Consider the following 26,821-nt stretch of genomic DNA (forward strand, 5'->3'; position numbering starts at 1 on the left):
ATTTTTTGTTATTAGAACGAAAAATGGAGCATGCAAAATCTTCTAGTACAAGCAAATACGCCGAAATATCAAATTTTAGTGTTATAAACCAAAATACATTAACGTTTAGTAAGCATGATGCCATTGGATTTATCAATATTGAAGATGGTCAGGTAAAATTCCATCATGTTATCGATGAAACAGTTATGGATACTGGCATTTGTGGCATTTCCTGTATTTCGGGCCATAAATATGAGCCAATTTATGCGATTGGAGACATTTCAACACCATCACGCATCATTATATTCACATACCCAAACGAATGCATTGGACAGCTTAAAAGTAGGACTAAATGGATTTTGATACCTGGAAAAATTGATACTAATGACTAAAACATATTCAATTGATTCGTAGATACGCCTAGCTCGGGTTTTTATCGTCAATTGGAATTCTGGGAGAGTGATCACTTGATTGCGCTAACATTTTGTGAAAATTATTACCTTGAAATTTGGAATTGGCGCACCGGAACACAGCTATTGAGAAAACAGAAAACCGATTTTCTCGTCGACAATCAATTTCTAGAGTAAATTTTAATTTCTATGAGGAAAAAACAAATTTTCCATTTTTTCTAATTTTTCTATAAAAAAGATGTAGTTTAACGTATCCTTTGGTTGTGGTTCAAATGGCCAAAAATACACCGCAACTAATTGTATGGGAAATTAATTCATCGATTGACATGACAACAGTACATAGAACTAATTTTTGTTTAGAAACCAAAAGTGAGGCATCCGATTACAAAGCCGCATTCGATTCAGATGGTGCACTTTTTGTAGCTGATGTAGTCGGTATTTCGCATGTAAAGATAAGCAATTGAATATCTATTTCATGCATTTTGTATGAACAATTCGTAGAATGTAAAAATAATTTCATTGCAGATCATGCCAGCTCAAAATAAAATTGTAAAAATAATTAATTTCGTGGAAAAGATTAACGCCAATCAAATTTCGATTATCAGCTACAAAAATGGTCTTATTGTTGGTGATTTTGGTGCGAAATTAAATGTAATGCAAAATTATTAGTCATCACTTGATTGCATGCATGAATTTTAATATTTTTTAAAAATATTCTTCTTGCATGAAGTTTTTCAAAAAGTTGGGAAATGATTGGTGCATCATTTGGGCCGTTGAATTGAGCTGGATTCCAGCAATTTTTTTGCATGGTGATGCAAATACAATCCTTGTACTTTCAACTGATGGCATTGTAGAAAAGTTGCACGAGGAAAAATCTAGCGGAATATTGAATTCGATTGCTTCTTTGCAGCGGTAATAAATTGTTTCTTTTTTTGACTGCAAGTAGAAAAGTTATTCTTTTGCTTCTATTTCAAGAGTCATCGAAAGGTGCATTTTCATCAATCCGCGTGGAACCTATTTGATGTTGCAAACCAATTTAAATGAACTTATCATAGTAGAAGCTGAGTCTGGCATCGAGGTAATGACTTAATACGAATTTCAACTTACAAAGCGAACTAAACCCCTGAAATTATGTTATCAGATTTCCAAATATTCCATAAACGGTGTTAACGGTATCGAATCACATGAAACGAGTTCAATGGTTGGCGTTTCCACTTCATCGGGCATGATATTGATATTGGAGATTGACGAACAAGGTGAAGCTGACATCATAGCGAAATACAGATTAACCTCATCGAAATTGGTGTTTATAAAGTTTATGCCGAATTCGACGACATTTATCTGCATTGACGAGGAAAATGGCTTTTTCTTAGTAAAAAGAGAGTCAAACAATGATGATGACATCAAAAAATTCTTCATACTCAGCCGTAACTATTTGGATTACTCCGTTGTGAAATCGAATGGAAACCTATACGCATTGATGTTGTACATTAAATGTGGTCTGACTTCGATTGAATCGGCGATTAGCCTTTGCGATCTAGTTGCCATCGATGAACATTCAAACTACGCACACCAATTGCAAACAATTCAATTGAACCATTTATATTCTGCAATACAATTTCAGTATTATGATTCCAACAAGTTTGTATTGGGCGCGCGAATGACGTGCATCGATTTACTTCAATGCATTTGCGGTGAAAGTGGCAAAATTGAAGTGAATATCGCACAAACAATTACCACCGATCACTTGTTTGGCGCGATAAAATTCACCGTGAATGCCTCGTCTATTTTGACCTACGGATGTGATGGTCAAATTTTGCTATGGGATAAAAACTCCATGCGAATGGTGAAATCAGTGTTCGCGCATGATAAATGCTCAAAAGGTGTGAAGGATGCCGTTTTTGATCCATTGCAAAGGTAATAACTATCTTTTTTTGTCTTGAAAAATCGAGTAAAAGAGAAGTCGAGTCAGAGGGTCGACATATCAAAAAATGGAATTTCATAACATTCCGAATATTGAATTTAAAGAGAACAACTCAAAAGAATTTCATTTGCCCAATTCCACATTTTGATTTTGATTTCTTGACCTTTTAATATGCTTTGAATCATCTGAGACATTTATTTTTCAAATCATTCTCCCCACTAAAACAGACATTTGATATCGCTTGGCTGGAGCGAGAATTTGATATGCTTCAAAAATATTTCAACATCTTTCGACTATTCTTGGATAAATGCTCCGTTTCACTCAGAGTCAAACAAATTGGAAGTAATCAATATTGACGAAACTTTGGTGACACCAATCGATTCGTGGAAAAGTATTGAATTGGCGCGGCAAACCAGAGAGGAGTGTGCGGCCTATGAAACCGAATTGGAAAACATAAAACAAGACTTAGATCGAATAAAGCGAACCATTGTCCATTACATGGATATCAATGAACGCCAACCAAACGATGAGCAATTTCCAATTCAATTGTTCAATCTCAATGCGACCGAAGCCGATATCAAAAGCGGTGCACTGAAAGAGCAAATAGAAGCGGAACGGGAGGCTTTGGAGATGGAATTTTCCGATGAAAAAGCACGCATCGAAAATATTAAGCAAATAATGTGGGATTGTTTCGATACCAAACCGCAGAAGCTACAAGGAATCTTTAGCGATATTTTCATACAAAATTTCCCGCTCACCGATTTAGATGAAAAATTGGGTGACGAAACGCTTTTAAATAAAATACTTGAAGACCAAGAGTTATTCCATCAAGTGTGTGAGTTGAAACCATGGATTCATCCGAATATCCACGAAGACATTAAATGGCCTATTGAAACGCAAACAACCAAAACGACCGATCGCTTCAGTTTGTTGGCAGCGAGAATAATTGATCAACAACTGACGTCAAAGGTAAATTTGGACTATAACTTCTTTAGCACATTTCCAACGGAGCAGGAAAACGTTGACATTCACGATGAACCAGTGGTGAATGCATATAACGTCAAAATTTATGTGAGTATTTGGAAATATTTCGGTGAATTTTCAACATATTTCAAGGTGATTCTCAATCATTTCAGCATAACATTGTTCGGCTAAAAAAACTGTTCAATGACATGTATGTGAAAATGTCAAAAATCAAAGAGAATGAAATGGAATTGATGGCTCAACGCAATGAACGGTTGAGCCAAATTCATCGAGATATTAACCTAATGCAGCGCCTTAATGGTGATGAAATTACACAGTTTGATCCAATTGTAAAATGTGACTATTTCAAAGATGAGAGCACACATTCGACAATGATGGCCATTTCGAGCTACAACATTGAATCACAATTTGATGATAGTATGGATGATGACTCCAATAGATCGCAGAAAATGTATCGAAATGAATCGTTTTACAAGCGAGCTTTGGACGAGATGATGGATGGTGTTCTGCAAGTATGCTGGGAAGATGAATTGAAAAAAGACCCACCAAAGCCGGTGTGTGTGTTGGAACATATTCCTGAATGTGACCTTAGCGAAGCGGATAAGATGCAAATTGACAAATACCATGAAAAAATGGCCAAACTACGTACCGATCGTCAAGAGTATATCGGGAAGTTATTCGATGAAAAGACCGCCTTAGAAACGTCAATCGATTTGATGGTGACAAAATTGAATCGATGCGTGGAAAATATAATCAAGACCAAAGTCAAGGCACAATTTGCCATCTCGTCCGAACAATTGAAAATTTTGACTTGCGTCCGCGATCACTTGCATTTCAAGGGTTTGGGCGAAAAGGAGAAAACTGTGATGTGAGTGAAATGAATTAAAGCGATTTTTTCTTTCTTCTGAGCAAGGAATTCATTTATTTTCAGTTCCGACCGAGAACATCTGAAATCAGAATTGAACAACCTAATGAGAACGCAACAATTACTCGACCAAAATGTGATTGCGACAAAAGCCAGTTTCGACGAATTGACGGCCAAAGATCAATCATTAGATAAACAATTTCGCACCTTTTTCATGGAAATCGTTTCACCCGCTGTTATTGATCAAGCCTATCGCATTTTTAAGTAAGCAAACAGCCACCATCGTCATTGTTGTTTTGGGTAATTTTGTAATAGTTGTGAAATTCCAGACGACGTCCAAAAGGTCGTTTAACCGTATGCCAATCGGCGACAATTCTGGCGGCCATGGTCAAACGTGTGAATGCTGTCAATCAAAAAGATCAAGATGAAACCATTTTGCCTGATGAATGCATACAGTATTTGCAATCACTTGATGCGGCCGATAAATTCAGCAATGCACCGAATTCCATCGATCAAACGGCATGGAACCATCTGTGTCGAATGCGAAAATGCAAAATTGAGACCGAATTTAAGGTTTAATATTCACATATTTGAAATGTACACATTCATGAAAACGAGTGACTCATTTAAAAATTATCATTGTTTTAGCTGCGATATGCTGCTGTGATTTTGGCTGAAGCCGAATCAACGTTTGCAAGTCATAATAAAATTCTTGGAACGAAAAGATCGCTTCTTACTCAATTAGATAACAAATTGTATGAACTGAGAGAAGCCAAGGTAAAGAATGAGCACTAATTTAATTAGATCCACTGCTTAAAATCCGAAATTAGTCAAATTAATGCTTTTTTGCTTGGAAAACAAACACAAATGAATCTTTCGCCTGCATCTAATCTTTTATTGCAATATCGCTAATATTGAAATATTTTGTAAACCCCATAGGAAATTTGTCTTTCCAACCGAAAAAATCAAATTATATTCAAGCTTGGAAACATTCAAATTCCGTTAACTGGTGAAATGGACAATTTCGATGGAACTTGTTTGTTGAGCAAAAGCGAGCTGGCTCTAACCAATTCAATGATACAGGTATAAAAGAATGTTCATTTACAATTGACGTTCATAAAAAATGATGAAAAAAAGTCCAAACTATGGATGTAAATAACGGAAATATGTTTTCATTCTTCAATGAATCGCATATTATTATTAATAATAATGCGTCCAAAAACTGGGAACGGACGGAATTTGTGTGTATGTGCGTAAACGACAGGAAGCTGCATTGAAAAAGCTAAAAATTAAGCAACAAGTTGATTTGTGCCGTCGCCGCGTGGCATACTACGAATGGAAACAGTCGATGCTACAAATGACAATGGAAGATTTTAAAATATTTTTAAAACGAATTGAAAAGTGCAACGTGTGTATTGGATGCACATGAGTGCATTACCGTCATTAAAATGATTCATTTCCCAGACTAAATTGAAAAAAAAACGCTCATTTTTCCAGATCACGAAAGATGTAAAACTATGGCTACACGACAAACTGGAGGCCAAAGCAAAGAAGAATAAGAAAAAGGTTCAGAAATCGTCGTATGGTGATCATGAAAGTGTTATGCCAAACACAAAGAGTGCACTGTTAGTCCGAAAAATCCCATCTTTGTACGTCATCAGTTGGCCGTACATTTATTTTCTATGTCCATCTCTCTTTCTCTCTCTCGATAGAATGAGGCGAATCGAACAAATGGAATCAATAATATCAAGGCAGCGTGAACAAAACAACGCTCTCGACTGTCAAATTGCGTCTTTGAAAGTCAACATCGACGAAAGAAATTTTACCAAGGATTACTTGGTCAGCGAAAAAGATATAACTATGCGAAATGAACGGTAAAACCAGAAATTCCAAATGCTTGGGTTTTTTTCTTACTCTCGTTTATCTTTTCGTCTGCGCACAAATTAAATTATAGAGCAAATATTTACCTTTTTTTACCACGTCTTGATTCACTTCTTAGAATGTTGTTGATATTGAAGCGATCGCAATTAATCAGAAAGATACAAGAACAGCACGCTGAATTGTTGGAGCTCAGTGCAACATTGGAACTACAAAAACTACGAACGTATCCAACGCTCAACGTACCAATCTATCAGCAGCTAGATCAAAATTAGTTTCCACTTTCGAAATTAATTCCACGCTTTCGGTTACATAATTATATTTAATTATCATTTAGATCATTTTGATGGAATATTATTATGCAAGACATTTGAAATGAAAAAAGAGAAAAAAATGAATGATTTTGTTCCGCACATAAATTTGATTTTCTTTCGATTCGGTGTTGGGTCGACCTTAAAAATAGCGAATAAACGTTGACTGATGATGAGTAATCATATCGGATTTGTCAATTAGTGATATTTATTTGGTGTGTTCTGTCTGCTTATTTTCACGCTTCAACACAATGACAGGAGAAATGTTTGCTGTAACAAGTCGAATCGAAACGACCCCAAGCATACAAAACAAAACGGTATCAAAACAAAGCATTCGAAAAGCAACAAACAATGCATTGAAATAGATTGTCAGTCATTGTTAAATGAGATCATTGAATGCACATTGTTCCACATTGTATACGACACATTTATATAGAATGCTTGACAAGTGCGCGCAATCCCAAAAGAGTTGATTTGTAATTATCATATCGTCATCAGTTGAACTTGGTCATGCAATTGCCACACGATGTTTCGAATGTACAAAAATGTATGCATTGCTTGGAATCGAAAAATCATCGAATTAAATGCGATTTCTTCGAGGTATACGGTGCTAACGCAACAACGAAAACATCAGCATTTTTGGCTGGTAGAAGTGCGTCAGTTGGAATACCCCCTCATCGTACGTCGTAAGTAAAGCGAAAGGAAATGAAACGAAATCGAAATCATGCAAGCGTTTTATTATTGTTTGCGATAGGTGTGTTGTTGTTGCTGTTGCTGGGCGCTGCGTGTAGCTTGTCTTCAGCATGGCACGAAACGCTTGTGTGACCATTTAACAAATGGTCATTGTTGAAATGTACGGCAATGAAAATGCAACACTTTTGAAGACGTCTCATGAATTTACCCAGTCTAAAATAGTTTATGGCCGATTTCATCATCATTCTAACAAGAATTCGACTCGTGTTCACGATATCAAACCACGTTAGAATAGATGTGGAAAATGGCTTTATTTCGATCGACAACGAAGTAAAGAAAAAAAAAACAAACCATAAAACGAACCTCGAAAGGTTGTATTGGTGCTCTTTGTTCTTCTAAATGGGCTTCTCCTACATCAATTTGCGGCAATTAAATAGAATTCAATCTAATTAATTATACAAACTCTCTAACAGTATATGTGTGAACTCGGCGCTCGATTGCACAGTGTGAGCCAGAGCGAACACATTGTCAAGTCACCATTGTCAATTGCGACATAAATGCAATACAATTCCAGTGAAAAATGAGAAGTCCGAGAATTCTATTTGAGCTGCGAATGGTCTTTGCCACTCCAAATTAAATTTATTCGAATTAATTTCGAACGGTACAAAATATGGGCTGAACCATGGTTGTGGCTTTAAATGTCTTGCTTTTCGCTGGAAACTATTTGAATTAATGGCTCTCTTTGCATAACGAAAATGATTGAGTGTTTTCGTTTCACACACTTAAACAAGATGATATCCCCGGACGAAACGAGATGAGAGACAGAGAGAGAGAGAGCACGATTGAAAGGAAAAAAACGCATACATACGCATCAATCCAATTGATTTATAAAGAGTTTTTCTCTACATGAATTCCAGCAATTCATGGGCTTAATCATTTCACTGGAGTCGAAATAGCTTGGACGGATTTTTTTTCTCGAAACGGTCGAACAGTGTCACTTTGTCATTCTAGAAGTTGCAGCAATCCACTTGCCATTCGAACTTCGTACGAGACACGCAACAACATAGCGTATTTTTGGTTCCAACACAAAATAACGATCAAATACGGCTGGCTCCTCGGTCGCGTTAACAGTCCATTTAAATCACGTTTCTAATTCGAATACAAAACTATTGTCGTATCAGAAGAGTGCACAAGAATCATTTAATTGTATTATATATATATGAGAATATTGTAACCCATCCACTGTCCGTGCGCTCATTTGAACAACAACAACAACAACAAAAGCAAATAAAGGGAGAGAGAGAGAGAGAGAGAGAGAAAGAGGGAGATAAAATACTAGATTCGGACGGTGTGTGCGAGAGAGTGAGTGTTTGGAGTCATGAACTTTTGTTGGAAAAATAGGTGCTTTTACAAAGAAAGATGTTTCCGTTTGTGTGAACGGAACCGTGACGCGAATTTGTATGTACTTTGTGTGCTTGGCACATTTGGTCGGTGCGTTTTTTTTTTTTTGAACATTCGTTATTGTTTTTGTTTCGTGTATCGCTATTTTATTCGGTTTTGAAATGTAGCATAGCAATTTTATAGTTTGAAAGTAATGAGTGTATGTGTGTTTGTTGGTTTGTTGTTTTTTATCCGTTTCGTGTTGGAGTTTTAGATTCGATCGTTCATTGTCATAAAACACTTGCTGTTGCTACTTTTGCTACGATGATGTTGTTGATGATGATGGTGGTTCGCTGGGCCGTGTTGTGAAAATCGTTTGTGCCGACCGAACCATTGTGCACAATGTACACTTACATATCTGCCTTACTGGCTTGTTGTTGTTGTTGTTGTTGTTGGAAAAAGGTCTAAATGTTTGGTTGCTCGTCGATCGGCTACTTCAACTGCCAACAAACGACTGAACGCCGCGTGTGCATAAACAACACAAAACCAGTGTCAATGTTCGCCTCATTATTTCAATCCAATTGGAATATTTTCGACGCTACCACAGTCAGAAAGGAATAAAATACAAAAAATATATAGAGTAGCATGACACAAATTGTTTAATATTTTTATGGTTTTACTTGAGACGGTGAAATAAAAGCAAATAAAAAAAAACGAACAAAAACAAATCGTGCATTGGTGATGAATCGTAGTGGAACAGTAGTAAAAAGGAGTGACCAACCCTCAAAAATAATGATGAATGTTTAAGGCGGCTAGAACACGCGAACGATACATTCAGAATAAGAAATAGAAACATTTGACATTGAACATGGATAACGGTGGTTTTAACTATAAGCTACCGAAACTACCTGCGAAAAATGGCGTTAGTTTGACGCGGTCAACGATGAGCAGTAATTTCGCCCTCGTCCCAAACACAACGGTGAATGGCCATCGATATTCCAGTATCGAAGTGAATAGTGGTAGCAGTGGCAGTAGTGACCTAAGTACCAATAGCAGTGGTTGTGAAATTCGCACAAGAAATCGGCATGCAATTCAGCGACAAGGAAACGTTTCGATAAATCCATACAATCGATGGACAGTGAATTCATTTGAAACATCAAACAAATATTACGACAATAAAAAAGGAATCGATACATCGTCCAGTGCAAATGATACCAATAACATATACGCAATTGCCGATAAATCAAAATGGACACACAAAACACCAATCAATGGAAATATTTCAGTGTAAGTGTAAAATTTTGCAAATGCAAGAAAAAAACAAAATAGGTACAGGTTGTTGTTGTTGTTTGGATATTGTGATCACATCGCTGCAAAAACATCTGCATTTGTTTAATCACAACAGAGGAAATTGATTTGTGCATTTGCAACACAAGTAGAAGTGTGGTGTTTGTGTTGTGTTTTGTCACAATATTCACTGTTGTTTTGCCGTTACTATGGTTCGTAAACGAAACCTAATTGAACACAGAACACAATTCAATCGACACATAAACCCATTGACGTTTCAGCACCGTTTCTAACGACACACTCGGATATTACACACGGATTCATTTATTATTTAGAAAAGTGCATAAATTCAATGGAAATTCTATTTTGTGCTGGCCATTTGAATTGACAGCATTTCCAGCTCATCCACCACACGACTGGATGAGTCATTCGCTCGGTTTGTTTATTTTGGTTTAGCAGGCAACTTTCGCACATGATTCCCGAGCATATCGTGTTTCGCTCCATGGTTTTCGTGTGTGCTTTTGCATGTGTTCGCCGCCGTGTATCTCTGTTTGACTCGATAAAATTCAAGTAAACAAGTGCAAATGGAGCACACATTTCGTCAAGATAATTTTTAAATTTTTCATTCGATAAGATAGTTGTGTTTTCACTTAGTCATCTATTGTTTGCTTCGTGTTGTACCAAACATAATTAATCACAATATCCATCTTTTATTTTTCATTATCTTTCCATTTGAAACACCACACACACACACGCCTCGTGTCACACGCGTGTATACCTTGCAACTCGGTTTCATGTTTCATTTGGCATCGTACGGTGCGCACACTCGTCTGTCCTTGCAGAAATACATCAGCACATTCGAATGGGTGGGCTGGCTTTCATCAAACGAAGCCGTTTCTAGATAACGCATCAAACGGATCTAAACTGTGGCTTAGCGACTCTAATAAACCATTTTACCGCTACAATACCGATCGAAATCATCACGAAGTGAACAAACACACGAAACAGCTGTCAGGTGATCATCGGATACGGATTACGGTAAATGGTGGCGATGAACACCGCAGCTCATTCAGTGGTGATCAAAATCAAAATTACAACGAAGAAAGTGAATCGGGTGCATCGGTTACGATTGTTGAAATAGATGATGTGCAACAATCAAACGATGACACAAACACACCGCACATAATCAAAAACACTCTGCATGTGACACCACCGAGATATATAAATAGTTCGGTGAAACGGTATAATGAAAAACCAATCGATGTTCCCGAAGACTTTGAGCGAAAAGCGTACGAATTTCGAAGAAACGAATTGAGCCCATTCGTTAGGAATTTACAACCCAATTCGCAGGTAGTTTGGCTTTTTTGTATATTCTTAATTCTTGATTCTTGTTTCTTGATCCTTGAATCTTTATCCAAAATCATACATTTTCTAAATTCGTAATTTCCAATTTTCACTTTATTCATCCGCTTGTAGCGTCAACGGAAAAATTCTCCGGCACCGCGAATACCGATCAAAACTCCAAAAGAAAATACAACCGAAACTATGGGCAACGGTTGTTCTAAAAATGTTCGAAGACTGAATAAAAATACGGTAGCACCAAATCATGTCGCCAGCACTTCCACCACTCCAATCATTGCCCATTATGCCGAGCCAATAAAATTGCACAGCACTCACAGTTTGGCCAATAAGTCCATCAATGAAGTCACACCATCAACATCAACATCAACGTCATCCAACCGAAGAGTTCAAAATACAACACCGCGGCTCGAATTATACCATACTCATATAGAAAAAACTGATGCAAGGAATACACAGAGCTCTTCCAATTTTGATTCGGAGGCATTCAATTTGGCCTCGTGCATCGACACCAAGTCCATAATTTTTGATAAAAGTGAAACCAAAGCGACAAAGCCATTGTGTGTACGCAGTTCAAGTGTTGATAGTTCTAGCAATAAGTCCGTTCAAAGAAGTGAAGTGAATAAGTTTACCGCACATTTGCATCGATTGTTTCGAAGCAATCAGAATTTAGCATCATCACCAACGGCAAATGCAACGGCCAAAAACGAGGCGAACGTTAGTTTTCCAAAATTGTATCGTCGTTTCAGTGGCAGTGTACAGTCATTGTTTAATAGCAATTTGAATAATAATCGAAAGCGAAATTTAAGTGCCAGCGATACAAATTTGAATCGTATCAATCGCTGCGCAATGACTCAACAGCAGTTAATTGATAATGATTATTGCCCGTCTGTGTTGTACAATCGCAAAGCCCGAAAATCATACAGTGAGAAAAATTTAGAAAAAACTCAAACATTTTCACGGTGGAAAAATCAACTTTGGCTTAAATTTTCCCGCAAACGAACCGATCCAAGCGTACCCAAATCGTAAGTACATCAATTCGTCATCGTATTATTTTGTTTGATATATTGATTTGGCTCTACACTAGATGCAACACCTTTTTTTCAGTTAAATTGTCATTTCACTGAATAGAATAGATAACGTGGATTTTCCATTGATGTTAAAAGAAAAGATGCTCGTTAAAAATAGACGACTGTTTTATTCAAAGTGTTAATAATAATTAAAAGTAATTAGTTTTCCGTGACTGTGATGAGCATGCACACAGCATCACACATCATGAACAGGAGCGTGCCGTTACAATGAACCGCTTAGGACACTCATGTGTCAGAGTGCAGTTGAATGCTTTGTTTTTCTTTAATTCTCGCTGGGTCGAAAACTGATAAACGAATAATAAATGGAACCTTTGTACTAAAATCCAGCTTATGCATTGACTCAATAAATTATTTTTTTTAGCCATTTTGGAATAAATAACTTGATCATCAGAAGAAATGCAAATATTAAGTGACCAGTGACTAAATTGCAAACTTCATTTTGATCCTATTGTATTCTGGACACATAATAATTACTCATTCTTTGGTCACCCAATCAAAGAGTTTTGATCGAATTTTATCCAAAAAAATACGTTCTGCAATGACGCAAAACAAAATGAATTGTCGGTGTGTCACATCGAATATCCATGTCTTATTTGATCACATGATAACTCAAATTGTCTGTACGAAACGAATATCATCCTTTTTGTTTGTCTTTATTCTTCTTAAAAATCGTGTGCAAAAAATGGAATTGTGTCCAAGGGCGCCATAAAATCTTGATACGTCATCGTTCTGTGTGTGTACCTTTCGTGAAAGCTATGTGAATGCAGCCGGTTTAAAGGCAAACCAGTCAGTATGTTATTATTGAATATTTAAAAATACTTTCAATTGAGATAGTATCCGCATCGTGCTCTGCGCTGCTCATTGAGTAATTATTACCGACATCCATTGCTATTGATCATGCCGTTGCTATAGGAAAATTCGATTGTCGCACTTCGAAACGTGTGAACGGATTATATACGGTGCAATACTCCAGATTACAAGCGTGAATGGCTTTTCCTGACACATTCAATGTATAAATGTATTCTCTTTCTCGTTAGCGTATTCAGATAATGATTGAACGAATCATGAAATACCGGTTTCGCGTCACTTGTTTATTTTACATGTCTAGCGCTAAAACAGTATCAAAACCGTACACACGTTCGATCAAAATTAACAATAAGTTAGAAAAGTAAATCAAAAGCAGTGCATTCCAAGTAAATCGTTGTGATTTGCATGAGAGAAAAAAAAACGACGTTTTTCTGCATTAAAATTAATCTAGAGCCGGTGATAATGAGTTACCGATAACCCAATTGTCAAGTATTTCGTAGAGATGTAAATGAATAAGAAGACAAACACAAGACGATTGCGAATGGAACGGAATAGTAAAAAATGAACAAAATCTATTTCACCAAGATGGCCACTCAGCACCAAAAACCTCACCAACCTTCTTGGCCCACTCAAATTCGTACACGTTCTGCATGCAGCATGGAGCGGGGATTTTTCTACCATCTCACGTTTTATTCGTCTTGATTTTGTTTTGCGTCTTAACCTACATCTCTTTTTGGGAGCATTAACTTGCTATAGCATAATCGAATGATGAATCCAAGAAGTGAGAAAATGATGACGTTATCATTTCCAAATATGAGACACAATAGCACGACTGCGAAACAGTCATTCTAAATATATATTTCATTTGAAAAAATTTCAAATTCCCCCTGAAAGACGTAATCACGCTGTACGATGTAAATGCATACACACATATCGCCAATATTATTATCGTTCAATAAACTGCACGGCTAATAGAAATGCCATTGCCAAGCATAATAAGTATGACATGATAATTGACGTTCGGTAGTTTTAACATCATCTTTCACACAGTGTCAAGTTGAGAATGTGGATGAGAGAAACGATAAAATACGCAGAGCGACAGAAAACCCAAAATTGCGATGAGTCAGCGCATGGCATTGACAGATGATGAGGACAAGAAAAATCTCATTATATCTCATTGTATCTCTCAACTGTACGCGAACAGTTGATCGCGCGCGCGTACTCTGTGGAATTTTCAATCGCCCTTTGCGAGCATATTTAGTCGATGTTTTAGCATTATTCATTATACAAATACGTAGAATTGTGCTCAATAAGTACAGGGAATCCATTGACAGAGACTATTGCGTTGAAACAAACATTTATATACGACGAAGGATAAACACCACAAAAAACAAGACTTGTTTTATTGTATTAAGTGCTACGCGCAGCGCTATAGCCACATAAACAAAGTCTTTATTTTAAATTCAAGTCTATTGTGCGACGTTCAGTTCAGTCATTTATCAGCCGGCATCTTGTAAGCACTTTTGTAGCGGCTCGCGACTTCTTTCATTTTATTTAGTCATTTATGTTGATACTTTTGGTAGAAAATTCAACTTTTTTCTTCTGCCTAATACGACGAAAGAGTCCAAAAAGAATAAAAAAACGTGCGACGTTCTAGATTCTTAACAAGCTGCCGAATATGATTTGCTTAGTGCTGTGAGTGATGCGTGATAACTGGTGTTAACAAACCGTAAAAAAAGAATCATTTAAAATTAACGTGCTTTGCGTGAATCAAAGTGAAAAATTAAACATAAAAAGACGCGTATACAATCGAAAAGTGGGTCTGTGTTGTTGCCACAAGAGAAAAAAAATGTAAGCCGAAAATGATTATTGTGGAAGAAAGTTGTCAGAAATCAGTTTGAATTATTCGGGTCAAAAGTCATGATGAGATTTTGCATTTCGTGATCGCCATTGATGCGATCTGCAAATGAAAAAAATTAAATTAGGGACAGACGAAGGGAAAAAAGAGAGATATTTTAATTGATTTAACAGGAAACTGTCCGCATTGCAAAACTAATGAAATGAGAACAAACATTTCGATTGAATGATCCAACGCATGAGATTGCAATGTGCATCGCGCATCATTTATAAATTTAATACGGGACCAATCATTGAATAAACATCTGGATGGAGTCATTCAATTGTGGTGGCGTGATTCAAAAATTCCTGGGAGAATTTGGTGGTCACACATTTCTGTAAATATTTAATGATAAAATGGACACTGCGAACAAGTAAGTGCGAGAGAAACGGGCGATACAGTTCTGCTGAAATTGCCATAATTGTACTTATCTGCCAAAAAAAAAATGCGAATGAGTAATATTCAAAAGTCTCTCTCACACGACGTTTCATGCAGCGTCAAGAAGCCAGACGGCAAATATCAGTCGCAGTTTGAACCTAAAACTCGTTGATGTGGAATGTGTGTTTGCCTCTAGTTAGTTTTGGCTATTTTTACCATTTCAGTGTTATTATGCTCGCAGCTACTTCGACTTTATAAAATCCGATAATTAATTATTCATTAGCTTCATTTGATCGCAAATAAATGCTTCTCGTTAAATCAACTGTGCGAAAGTTACGAAACCAATCGAATACACAGCACAGCATAGCACAGCACGGCGAACGAACGGCCAGACAGACACAAAACAACCAGATAGTAACAACCTCTATCATATGATTAGACATTTTAATATGATTAATATCGAAATATTAATCTGCTTCATTGATGTGGAAATCCAGTTTGAGATTGCCCGTCAATTGGCCACACATCCAGTTTTTATGCTGAATAAATAGCATTCATACATCGACATAGATTTTGACTACATCCACAATGATAATAAGAACATAAGCGTTAAACGGCAAATAAAATCGGAACATAGAACGTTTCGTGTAGTCCGTATGGTCTAAAAGATTTAAGCCACAACAACAAGAAAAAAAAAACAGATTAAAACTGGAAATAAATTTACATTTGTCCCGAACGGGAAAAATCAAATCGGTAGTGAGCAAACATAGACGAAAAATTAAAGTCCATCGGTTAAAATCTATATAGAATGAGCTCCATACGGCTATATGCACAATAAATTGTGCTCTGGCGTCCATTTAATTTAAAAAAGCGTCTCAGAAATATCTCGTATGGTTTGCACGTTCGATTTACATCTCGTGCTGTCGCCGTCGCCGTCGCTGTTGCCGTTGCTGTCGTCAAAAGTGAGAGATCAACAATGAACACTATTGTTTCGCCCCAAATCGTTCGAAACATTGTACGTAGATGCAGAAATAGCGTTTTGAATCAACACAATGTGATGACAAAGACTGCTATTGTATACCGTTTAAATCTCAAAAAGATAATCGTACATTAATGAAATACAGATTAACTACCGGCTGTAACAAAATGCAAAATCCAATCTATATATTAGCTTGAATGACATGAATAATTCAATTGACAAAATAACTGTGTGTAATTTCAATTCCTTAAATTCTATGCATAAACAGCAATTTGCGTGCGGTGATTTATTGCAAATCGGCAACGATTTTGTTTTTTTGTTTCCTTCATTTAGAGAGAGTGGAATAGGAATATATTAAAAAAGAGAGAAAGAAAAGAACAAGTGAATCAAAATGGCTGAGGAGGATTTTATAATGCAAAACATTTTGAAGAAAATGCATGAAATGAAGAAGTCCGAAACGTATGAACCAAAGTAAGTGTGATTTAACATTGGTACGCTAAATTTAACAAAACAGGTCTATATTTGATGTTGTTTACTGTCGAAGCGTTTACAACGTGCGATTCTGAAGTTGAAACATTTATTTTGTGTTACCAGTGTGTGTATGAGCATACACAAAAGCCATGCTCCAATACACGCAAACACGTATGGCCGCACTGTACGCATTTTGCATGTCAAAGTGTGCGTGTGTGTATCTGTGCGAACGCCATACAATTCTAAACATATGATTAGCACTCTGTATATATACAGCTATAATCTGTTGCTATACGATTCCGAATGGGCGCCGATGACATTTTCGGTTGCGCAGCTATATAGTCGTCTCTTTTGCGCCCAATTCAAGTGTTTCGCTCGCGGTAAACGTGAATTAGTTCGCCTTCTCTGTCGCGTTCATATGGTTGATGAGCCTAAATGATAACTCGAGAAATTCTTGTTTTCATTTATTTAACCTTATAACAAACATAAATTGACATTGTTTGCAACTGCGCGCTGGGTGTTTTGTTAAAATTCTCTGTTGTAGTTCGACGAATTATACACGATTTTATGTAATTTCCTGTTAATTGAAGAGTGTAACCAGAAAGATCTCGGCCAAAGTATTTGTTTGTGGCACGAGAGATAACGAAATATCAAATACCGAACAATACTCGAACTAATTAACACGCAGGAGCAAAAGAGATAGATTTAATTTTCGTCAGCTGAGCACTCGTTTTTATCGGTAATATATTAACGGTGCTCATAGGCAGAAAGAGTGTGTGATTTGTATTTCAACCGGTTCGTCGAAATGATTTTTCAAGCTAGTCGCCTTATAATCACGGTGAACCACTTACATTCGTTAAAAAGCATCAATCGTGTGTGGTTGCAAGGTGATTTTCGACGAAATATGCATTTATTATTGAACAAAACATTAATCAACGGCGAATGGGTATCATCATCGTCGAATACTGAATTGGCCGTTACAAATCCAGCCAATGGATCGATTGTTGGTCATGTGCCTGATTTGGATGTGCACGATGTTAACAAAGCCATTGATGCGGCCCATAAAACATTCCATTCCAACGAATGGAGCTCGTTGACAGCCAAAGAACGGTCGACACTCTTGAAAGTATGTATTTTTTTTTCAGTGTAAAATTTGGTCATTTGATAGTGTTCTATCATTGGATTGACGTGTTATCTATTTGTTTTTTTACCACTCTACAGAAATGGTATTTACTACTTGAGAGTAATCGCAATGAAATCGCTTCGATTATGACAATGGAATCGGGTAAACCGTTGGCCGAATCATTGGGTGAAATAACATATGGTAATTCATTTGTGGAATGGTTTGCTGAAGAAGCAAGACGTGTCTATGGCGAAATTATACCAACACCACAGAAACAGAAGCGACTGTTTCTAACGCGTGAACCAATTGGCGTCGCCGCATTGATTACACCGTGGAATTTTCCACATGCAATGATCACGCGAAAGGCAAGCGCAGCCATTGCAGCAGGTTCGATTAAATTTGCATTGGTGATGTGACGGCAACGGCAATGACGGTGACATTTTTAGCTAACAACTTACAAAGTCATATGGAATTCAATTATACAGATAAACATCTACAAATAGACACATTGTGGCGAGCTGAGTGCCTACGTCACAGTTAAATCGGTTTACTACTTAATCGTGTTCGGCTGTTTGTTTATCTATAAGTGTCACCGAAATTATCGTGCTGATTTCAATCATTTCTCAGCGATTGTTCTTTTTTAACACTCGTAATAATGTGCAATTTTCTTTTCTCGAACCAAAAATTCCAAAACATTTTAGGGTGTACGGTTGTAATCAAACCGGCTGAAGACACACCGTTGACAGCATTGGCATTGGTGAAATTGGCAGAGGAAGCTGGCTTCCCGAAGGGTGTTTTCAATGTGGTCACATGCAGTCGAAAGAATGTTGCGGCCGTTGGTGAGGCGTTGTGCACAAGCAAACAGATTGCCGGCGTGTCCTTCACTGGATCCACTGAAGTTGGACGCATTCTGTATCGCCATTGTGCCGAAGGCATAAAGAAAATCGGCTTGGAGTTGGGCGGAAATGCTCCGTTCATTGTATTCGAATCGGCCAACTTGGAGAAAGCCGTCACCGGAGCGATGACATCCAAATTCCGTAACTGTGGCCAAGCCTGTGTTGCATCAAATCGTTTCTTGATTCAAGACACTGTCAGCGATGCATTCACCGCAAAACTATTGACTGCTATGAAATCTCTGCAAGTCGGCGATGGAAAAGACCAAGGCGTACAAATTGGACCATTAATCAATACGGCACAATTGCACAAAGTGTCGGACATTGTTGAGGATGCTCGTAGCAAAGGCGCACATATTGTTGTCGGTGGTCGACCAATACCCGGCAAAGGTGAACTATTTTATGAGCCAACCGTTGTTGCAAATATTACGCCCGACATGCGTTTGTACACCGAAGAAGTATTTGGGCCAGTTGTTGCCATTTTGAAATTCAAGACGGAAGATGAAGCGTTACGCATTGCCAATGATACGAATCGAGGTTTGGCTGGCTATTTCTATTCCGAAAATTTGAATCAAGTGATGCGTGTATCGCGTAAATTAGAAGTTGGTATGGTCGGAGTGAACGAAGGTTTACTATCGACAGCCGAAGCCGCATTCGGCGGAGTGAAAGAGTCAGGCATTGGCCGTGAAGGTTCACGTCATGGTATTGACGATTATGTTGAAATTAAGTACATTTGCCTGGGCGGTTTGGATTAAATATTGACACATTATCAGTCGCATGCACAACAGCAGATCAAATATCGATCGGAATTTAAAATATAAACAAAAATCAACGACGTTGCCATCAAATCCAAAGAATATATCTTTTAATGTCTTCCAACATTCACTATGTAAACGCTAATGAAATAAACAAAAAAAAAACATAATTGAAACTCTTTTGATGTAGGTACAAACATTGAGCTGAAAAAAAGAATGTTATTTTTTGAATAAAACAATAAAGACGCATATCTATTGATTAAATGCGTATATATATGTGTAGAGCCATTCCAAAAGTATGAATAAATGTTTACACTGGTTTAATCACAGCTAAAATTTCAAACGAAAATTCATTGCAAATTTTGTTTTTTTTTTCTTCATTTTTTTTGTTTATTTGCATAGGATTCAAGCGATAGATGGTGGGTTTTTTGAAAAGTTTGGTTCGCTATTGCGTCAACGATCGGATACAGCCGAAGATTTGCTTGTCAATTCGCATGCAATACAAGCACCCGCTGACAATCATGCCACCGACTCAGTGTCATTGCGTACAATCGAGGAGCACGAAAATGACAGTGGCACCGAAACATTGCAGGACACAGACAGTGAACCCGAAGATCAGCATTCGAAACAAGAGGAACTTATTAAAGAGCTCACCGGATCAAATGTAAGTAAAATGACAAGTGTACAACGAAAGCGAATTTTTTAGCGCGAAAATGAAACAAAAGTATAATGAAAATGTGTCTGTGGGGATTTTCTCATTTTACGCATCGTACACACACACACACACACACCATGACCAATGTAAAATAAACAATCGTTCTATCGTTATAACATTTTCTTCTTTTCGTAAGGCGATGCATAACCTTGAAATTTATATTTCAATCTATTTTCGTCACATGTTTCTACGATTTCGGCACGGACACACAGCGTTCAAGAATACAAAACAATTTTTCTGCCACACAATGTTCATGAATGATTCAAGTCCAATTCGAAAGGGGAACAATCTGTTAAATATTACGATCATAATCTTATCGATTATTTTTGTCCATCAGTTTTTATTGAGAGAATTATGGCATTTTCGATCAGTTAATGTACTGTCTGTTTGATGTGTTGCCTATGTAGCATTCCACACGGACAGTCCGAACGAAGTCAATTCACAACGGTTCTATTGAAAATATTCTTTCAGATAAATTGCTTTTCAAGCAGAAAATAAACACATTTTCAATCTATCAATTGCCGATTATTGTGTTGCAACATTGTTTGTATCGTTTTCTTCTTCTTCTTCTTTGCTCATGATGCTCACACAAAATCGTTCGATACTAACGTACAATCTAACGAATGCGTCAAAAATAAAGTGCAAATTTTGGACAGAAAACAGACGCCTCAATTGTTTTAATGGATCATCGGCTCGTGTCAGATTGTTTTTATTTTTCTTCTTCTTTTTCTTCTTGTCGTCGACGTCGTTGTCGTTTTACCGTTAATCCTGTGTTTTGTTTTGTTTGCGATTTCGTTGCAGTCGTGCCAATAAAAACGCACTATCCATCGGCTTCATGCCACTACGTGTGTTTATCGCACAAATTTCAAGTTAAACTGACTTTGATCTCACACGTCTCGAGCCATAGCTCGACTTTTTGTCTGGCTTATTTTACTTGTTGTGTGTTCGTTCGTCGATGAGCCCAAAAAAAATAAGTTTACATAATTCACGGCTTTTTCTTCGCTCAAACATTGGCAAATTTAACGAGAGCATCAGTGTCCGTTCGATACTGTAACAGAGTGTACCCAAAAATAAAATTGGCATCAACAGTGCCAAAATGATGTGAAAGAAAATCAAAATACGCACGAAATTGAGGGAAAAAAAAGAAATATTAAATGCAAAACGAAAAGAAAAGTGACAAATGAAAAAAAAAACAACCACAAAACGAAATGAATAAAATGATAGAAAAAGGAAGACGACGCACAGCAACAACCAAATCATTCAAAACGATTTAGCTGGCCATTTGACTGTATTGAATATCCCCGAAAGAAAACAAAACCATACGTATTCGAATTCGGATACATACGAATCATCAAGCGTTTGATTTTCTTTTCCTTTCTTTTGTCTGATCGAAGCGATTTCTATTTCGAGCCGCATTCAATCTGGCATGATCGTAATCGAAGTGTGTAAGGGGATTTGATTACGGGCAAATAAACGTTGTTTAGAGAATGAGCACATCGTCAATTCCACATTCGATCAAATCGATTGACGATGTGACGAACAAACGGTATGGTGTTGAGTCGACGCACAGGAAATATGCCACCCTAGAAAAGTGCAATAGTTTAGTGCAATTGACGGAGAATGCGGCTACTGTTACTGCTACAGCTTCAATAAGATCAATTGCAAACGGCAACGAATCAAAAGTGAACTTTGAGTGGTATAAACAATTTCGACGCAGTGCCCGTGGTCTGATGAAAAGTAAAAGTGATGCGGCGCACAAGGCTCGCAATACAATGCAATACACAAACAAATCGGTGAATCGCGATGGAACCATCGCTCGTAACCATTTTCGCGGTGTACCTGGTGATTTTCTCGACAAAACCACCAAACACTTTCTCCTCTCGATGACCGTTAGTATCCAATTTGTTTTTCAATCCGTTTCGGTGTCTGATTCGATGTGTGATGTTCATCGGGTTTTCTGTAGGAGGTTTCACATTTCAGCGAATGATTAATGAATCGTGTGCTATTTATTTGTGGATTTAGTTTGAGATAAAAATACAACCATTTTCAAGACGCAAGTCTATGACATTTTAGTGAACAATTTTCCGTCGTCAGACAATGTTGCAATACTCAGTCTGAACTTCGAATCTAGTGATGAATACACATGAATATATTGATTCTTTGATAGAATGGGACAAGGTCAAGGAACCGATGACAGAACACTTTTTTTCTGTGTCAAAATTTCGATACCTTCGCGCGAGATGATATTATCAAAACATTTTCCATTTGCTTTTTATTTGTGTGCGATTTGTTTTCGTATTTTGTGAAAAAATATTTAATCATCAATTTTTTATTTTCAACAGACCGAGGAACTCTACGAAGAAATCCTTTATCAAATACTACACAATGTTGGATGCGAAACAGAAAATGAAACGTGCCAGAGTTCCCTGTTTGGGTACATTCAAGAAGCCTTCAAGGTACTTTTTTTTACTGACGCTATGAAATTGGAGGATTTTTTTTATGTATAATTTACCAATTTTCATTGATTGAGTCTTGAAAAATCGATCGTAACAATCATTTCATTATGAATAACATTCATCAACTAAATGATAAATTGCAACAGGTAACGAATGCCCGTCACGATGAATTGTTAGGCGCAGCAGCCATGAAGAAGCCACCAGAGATGCGCTTGAATGTCGAAGTGATTGAAGCAAAAGAGCTAGAACCAAAGGATCCCAATGGATTGTCCGATCCATTCGTCACAATGTACATTGGATCGGCTCCATCACATCGATATAACACTTCGGTCAAAACGTGCACATTGAATCCTACATGGGAAGAACACTTCTCACTGTGAGTACAATTTTCGTTTCATTTGTTCTTGATGTGTCAAAAATGGAAAAGTGCCAAAAGTTTCACAAAAAAAAAAAATGATGATCAAGAACCTATTCAAAAAGCAAATAATGAATCTGAATTTCATGAATGGAAATCATTTTACTGCGCAGGCCATTGTTGAATGGAACGGGTGATGAGAGCTTAGTGATTGAAGTGTGGGATTTCGATCCAGCTGAGACGCTCGGCGAGAAAATGACCAAATTCCTGGATATCAAAGGTGTTCGTGGTTTTCGTAAGTTGATGAAAGAGATTGCTGTAACAGCATCAACGGGCAAACATGACAACGAATTGATTGGAAGATGTAGCATTCCATTGCGGGTTGGTATTTCTCTATGTCAAAACAGCAGTCGATTTTATTCTGAAATTTATTTTATTTTTATTTTTTGAATCGTCAATTTATAGACAATTTCAACTTCGGGCTTGGTAATGTGGTTCAATTTGGACAAGAAAAATAAGGCAAAACACCAAGGTTTGCTCAAGTTGCGGTTGTCATTCAGTGCTGAGAAAAATTGCAAGGTAGCCGTCAACGAGCATAAGCATTTATTGCGTCTTCTTTTGTTGCACGAATTGGAATCGTCACGAGTGGCACCGTATTGGTGGTCGGGAAAATTCAGTGAACAAGGCGAAGCGGTGATCGCACAACATTCGGCTCAAAGTGGAATCAGTGCAAATACACGTGCCATTGCGCAATGGTCTGCATACACAACGATTCATTCGAATCATGCATTGTCCTTCAAGTTGTTTGAAGGTTTGTTGGAGAAACTATTGCGATTCCTGAACTCGCCGGAAACACAATTGGAAGACAAGAAGCTATTTTGGGAAGGAGTCAAGAAATTACTTCCATCCTGCTTCTCAGTCATTCGAAACATTCGTAAGAAAACGTCCACCGATAAAAACTGCATAAAGATGCTCAACGAAGTCTTGAGCATTCTTTCAATCATTGGCACACTTTCACCGCCAAAGGATGCCGATCTGTTTTCGAAAAATATTTACGGGTAAATATGCTAAAATGTATATTAGTGGGCTTTTATTTGGAATAGCACTTGAGAATAATATATTTTAAACGAAGAAAATTGATAATTTTCATGTTTGTGTTCTTTCACCAGGTGGCTTAATAAGTCAAACGTAAACATGAAGTCGCTCGACATTTACACCGTAGTGGAAGAAGCCATCCGATCCGGTGCTCAAGATTACTTGTTCCAAATCAACGAGATTCGTGATGTGAATCAGGATAATGACGAAGAAAACCTGCAGAATGTGATCAAAGTTACGCAATTGGTTCGGGCAGATTTGCAACGAGGATTGGAATTCTACGACAAATTATTCAAAGAGTAATGTTCCATAGAGGAAATATTTTTGCAATCTGATCCATTTTCTTACATAATCAATCGTACTCCTTCTCTACTCAACACCTAACACTCAACTCTTTGTCTCTTTGAGTCTCACAAATTTTCAAATTACCTCTGATTGACCAAATTCTTTTCCACATTTCAGCCGCGTCCAATGCAACTACACATCAATTTGTTACATTTACTACGAGAAGGAATTATCGGAGAGTTTCCAAATGACGATCGAACGAGCTTGTAAGCATCTAAAGCGGATATCAATGCCAGATAATCCAGGTGAACAGTTTGCTGAAAATGACGAAGTCAACATGGGCACCACTTTATTCGAAGTGTATTTGATCTTGAAACGATTTGCTGCTCTGAGCAGCGCCATTTGCCCGGACACAACTGTGTTCCGAATCAACGATTATCACAACTGGTTCACAAGTGGTGTGGCGCATTGGTTGGACATTTCATTGTACAAAGCATTGAAACGCATCGAAAAGGCCATCGAATTGGATAAATTGACGCCAGTCGACGATACCGTGAAATACAGTTCATCTGCTGTTGACACGCTCTCCATATTCTATCAAATCAAAATATTCTGGCAACAATTGAATTGGCCAGACGTTGAAGGATGTTACACATTCATCGCAAAGATTGTCGATGACATTTGCCGTTGTTGTGTTTTCTATGCCGACACAATGTCGTCGCGCGTCGAAGGCCTTGGCAATATTCAAGATGTTTACGATGGCAACAAATTTGAAGTGACACCAGAGTGGTGTTTAGCCATAAATAACATTGACTACATACGCCAAAGTTTGGCACCATTCATCAAGGAGCTAAAAGTCGAAGAAATCATCACCAAGTTGGCGGAATATCGAAGCCAAGCTGAAGCACAACGATGCGAGGAAACACTGAAAAATGTCGTCGAAAATGCCGTCGACACCGAAGAAAATAAGATTGTCCAATTGATTGAGATCGTTGCCCGCAAAATGAGTCCACCGATGCGTAAATTTTTAATGGAAGGAGCGGAAATATTGCATCAAGATTCTAACTCAATGGATCGACTCATGATGTACCTCGAGGATTCACTGAAAACACTCAACACCGAACTTAATGAAGTCAATTTTGAACGCATTTTAGCCGCCATTTGGGAAGAATTAGCCATCATTCTACGGGATTTAGTACAAACGAATTTAGATGTAAGTGAAATTTTGCGAATTGTTTGAGTATTCAAACCAATTTGATTCAATTTATCGTCATAATTGATCCCATGAGTTTGTTCGCCGACTTTAAAATAAATATCCGTCTCTTGGTATATTCACAGAAACGTCGACCGCCACAGTTTTTCAGTAATCTACGCGAAAGCCTGCGCATCATGGTAAAGAGCTTTAAATGTGGCGATACTGCCAGCACATGTGTCGAACGAGAAACGCTCGCCGAAACTGAAAAACTTTTGCAGTTGCACAGCTACGAAACCAGCGATCTCATCCATCAGTATTATTATGAACGGTATAAAGAACAACAGGCCATGGAAGATGCAACATTCGGTCAACTAACCGTTCGATGCGGATTCTCAGATGATAATTGCATTGAGGTACGTATGAGCCAGCATGAAGCTAGACTTTTATTTTTTTTTCATATATTTCATCTTTTGTCGATATTTTGAAACGAAATTGTTTCGTGAAAGTCTTTCTCAATATTTCAATATATTCGTCACCAATCTTCTACAGATCGAAATAATCAACGCCCGAAATTTGGTGCCAATCGCCAGTAATGGAACGTGTGATCCATTTGTACGAATCCAATTCAGTCCGGAAGAGAAATTCGGCGTCACAACGAAGTATAAAACGAATTTTCAGAACAAAACATTATTCCCACTTTTCGATGAGAAGTTTGTGATGTGAGTGTTGATTGATTTTATATCGATTTGTTTCGTATGCTAAATTTTAGAACGTCATTCATTCTCCTTGATTCATTTTTTTTTTTCAATATATTATTCAATTCGCCTAATTTTGATCATGTTAATCTTATCGTTTGCAGTCCAATAAGCAACGATCAGCGATCGATTGAAAAGGCTATGATTATGTTCAGTGTGAAAGATCGAGACTTGTTGGGTTTTTCGAATCAATACATAGCTGAATGTTTCTTGCCATTCAACGAAATAGCAAATGATCAGCGAGGTGAACAAGTTCACTTGAAATTGAGCCGTCCAAAAACTTCAGGTAAGATTTCGAAGCTTAAAATTATTTCAAAATCATCCAATCAAATGTCAATACCGTACTAACATATTCTCGCATTTCAACAGATTGTCCGCACATAAATGCACTGAAATTGCGCGAAGGCGATAAGCTGGCAAAAGAGTTTATGAAAAAGTTGAAGCAAAAACTCTCATCATCATAAAATACGAGTACGATCGATGCGTACGGAGACATCGTTT

At 37.4% G+C, this 26,821-nt stretch overlaps 3 protein-coding genes across 6 annotated transcripts; all 3 read left to right on the forward strand.

The window, feature by feature from the left end:
• The first annotated feature begins 1,015 nt into the window (after positions 1-1,015).
• LOC129579432 (cilia- and flagella-associated protein 43) lies at positions 1,016-6,378 on the forward strand. Its single transcript, XM_055469513.1, has 13 exons — positions 1,016-1,301; positions 1,365-1,467; positions 1,531-2,306; positions 2,541-3,384; positions 3,450-4,165; positions 4,229-4,426; positions 4,492-4,735; positions 4,811-4,939; positions 5,102-5,245; positions 5,427-5,570; positions 5,660-5,787; positions 5,875-6,036; positions 6,162-6,378. Exons 1-13 carry the CDS (start codon positions 1,114-1,116, stop codon positions 6,313-6,315), a joined length of 3,930 nt encoding a protein of 1,309 aa, XP_055325488.1. The 5' UTR covers positions 1,016-1,113; the 3' UTR covers positions 6,316-6,378.
• A 2,406-nt stretch (positions 6,379-8,784) lies between these two features.
• On the forward strand, positions 8,785-26,789 carry LOC129577919 (protein unc-13 homolog 4B). 4 transcript variants are annotated; one of them, XM_055465761.1, is made up of 14 exons: positions 8,785-9,711; positions 10,554-11,061; positions 11,188-12,095; positions 19,867-20,128; positions 22,522-22,635; positions 22,782-23,011; positions 23,164-23,371; positions 23,456-24,048; positions 24,160-24,384; positions 24,548-25,583; positions 25,709-25,978; positions 26,115-26,284; positions 26,425-26,606; positions 26,690-26,789. In XM_055465761.1, exons 1-14 carry the CDS (start codon positions 9,293-9,295, stop codon positions 26,782-26,784), a joined length of 5,220 nt encoding a protein of 1,739 aa, XP_055321736.1. In that variant the 5' UTR covers positions 8,785-9,292; the 3' UTR covers positions 26,785-26,789. The 4 variants fall into 4 exon arrangements, with proteins under 4 accessions (XP_055321736.1, XP_055321737.1, XP_055321740.1 ...); XM_055465762.1 differs by lacking the exon at positions 8,785-9,711 and adding an exon at positions 10,208-10,281; XM_055465765.1 differs by lacking the exons at positions 8,785-9,711; positions 10,554-11,061; positions 11,188-12,095 and adding exons at positions 14,154-14,819; positions 16,556-16,693.
• On the forward strand, positions 16,690-19,813 carry LOC129577920 (succinate-semialdehyde dehydrogenase [NADP(+)] GabD). Its single transcript, XM_055465766.1, has 3 exons — positions 16,690-17,819; positions 17,915-18,203; positions 18,518-19,813. Exons 1-3 carry the CDS (start codon positions 17,499-17,501, stop codon positions 19,462-19,464), a joined length of 1,557 nt encoding a protein of 518 aa, XP_055321741.1. The 5' UTR covers positions 16,690-17,498; the 3' UTR covers positions 19,465-19,813.
• Positions 26,790-26,821: the final 32 nt, after the last annotated feature.

This window comes from Sitodiplosis mosellana, unplaced genomic scaffold (assembly GCF_009176505.1).
Source record: "Sitodiplosis mosellana isolate CC-2019 unplaced genomic scaffold, AAFC_SMos_1.0 Smas_scaffold_6226, whole genome shotgun sequence".
Classification (NCBI taxonomy): Eukaryota; Metazoa; Arthropoda; class Insecta; order Diptera; family Cecidomyiidae; genus Sitodiplosis; species Sitodiplosis mosellana.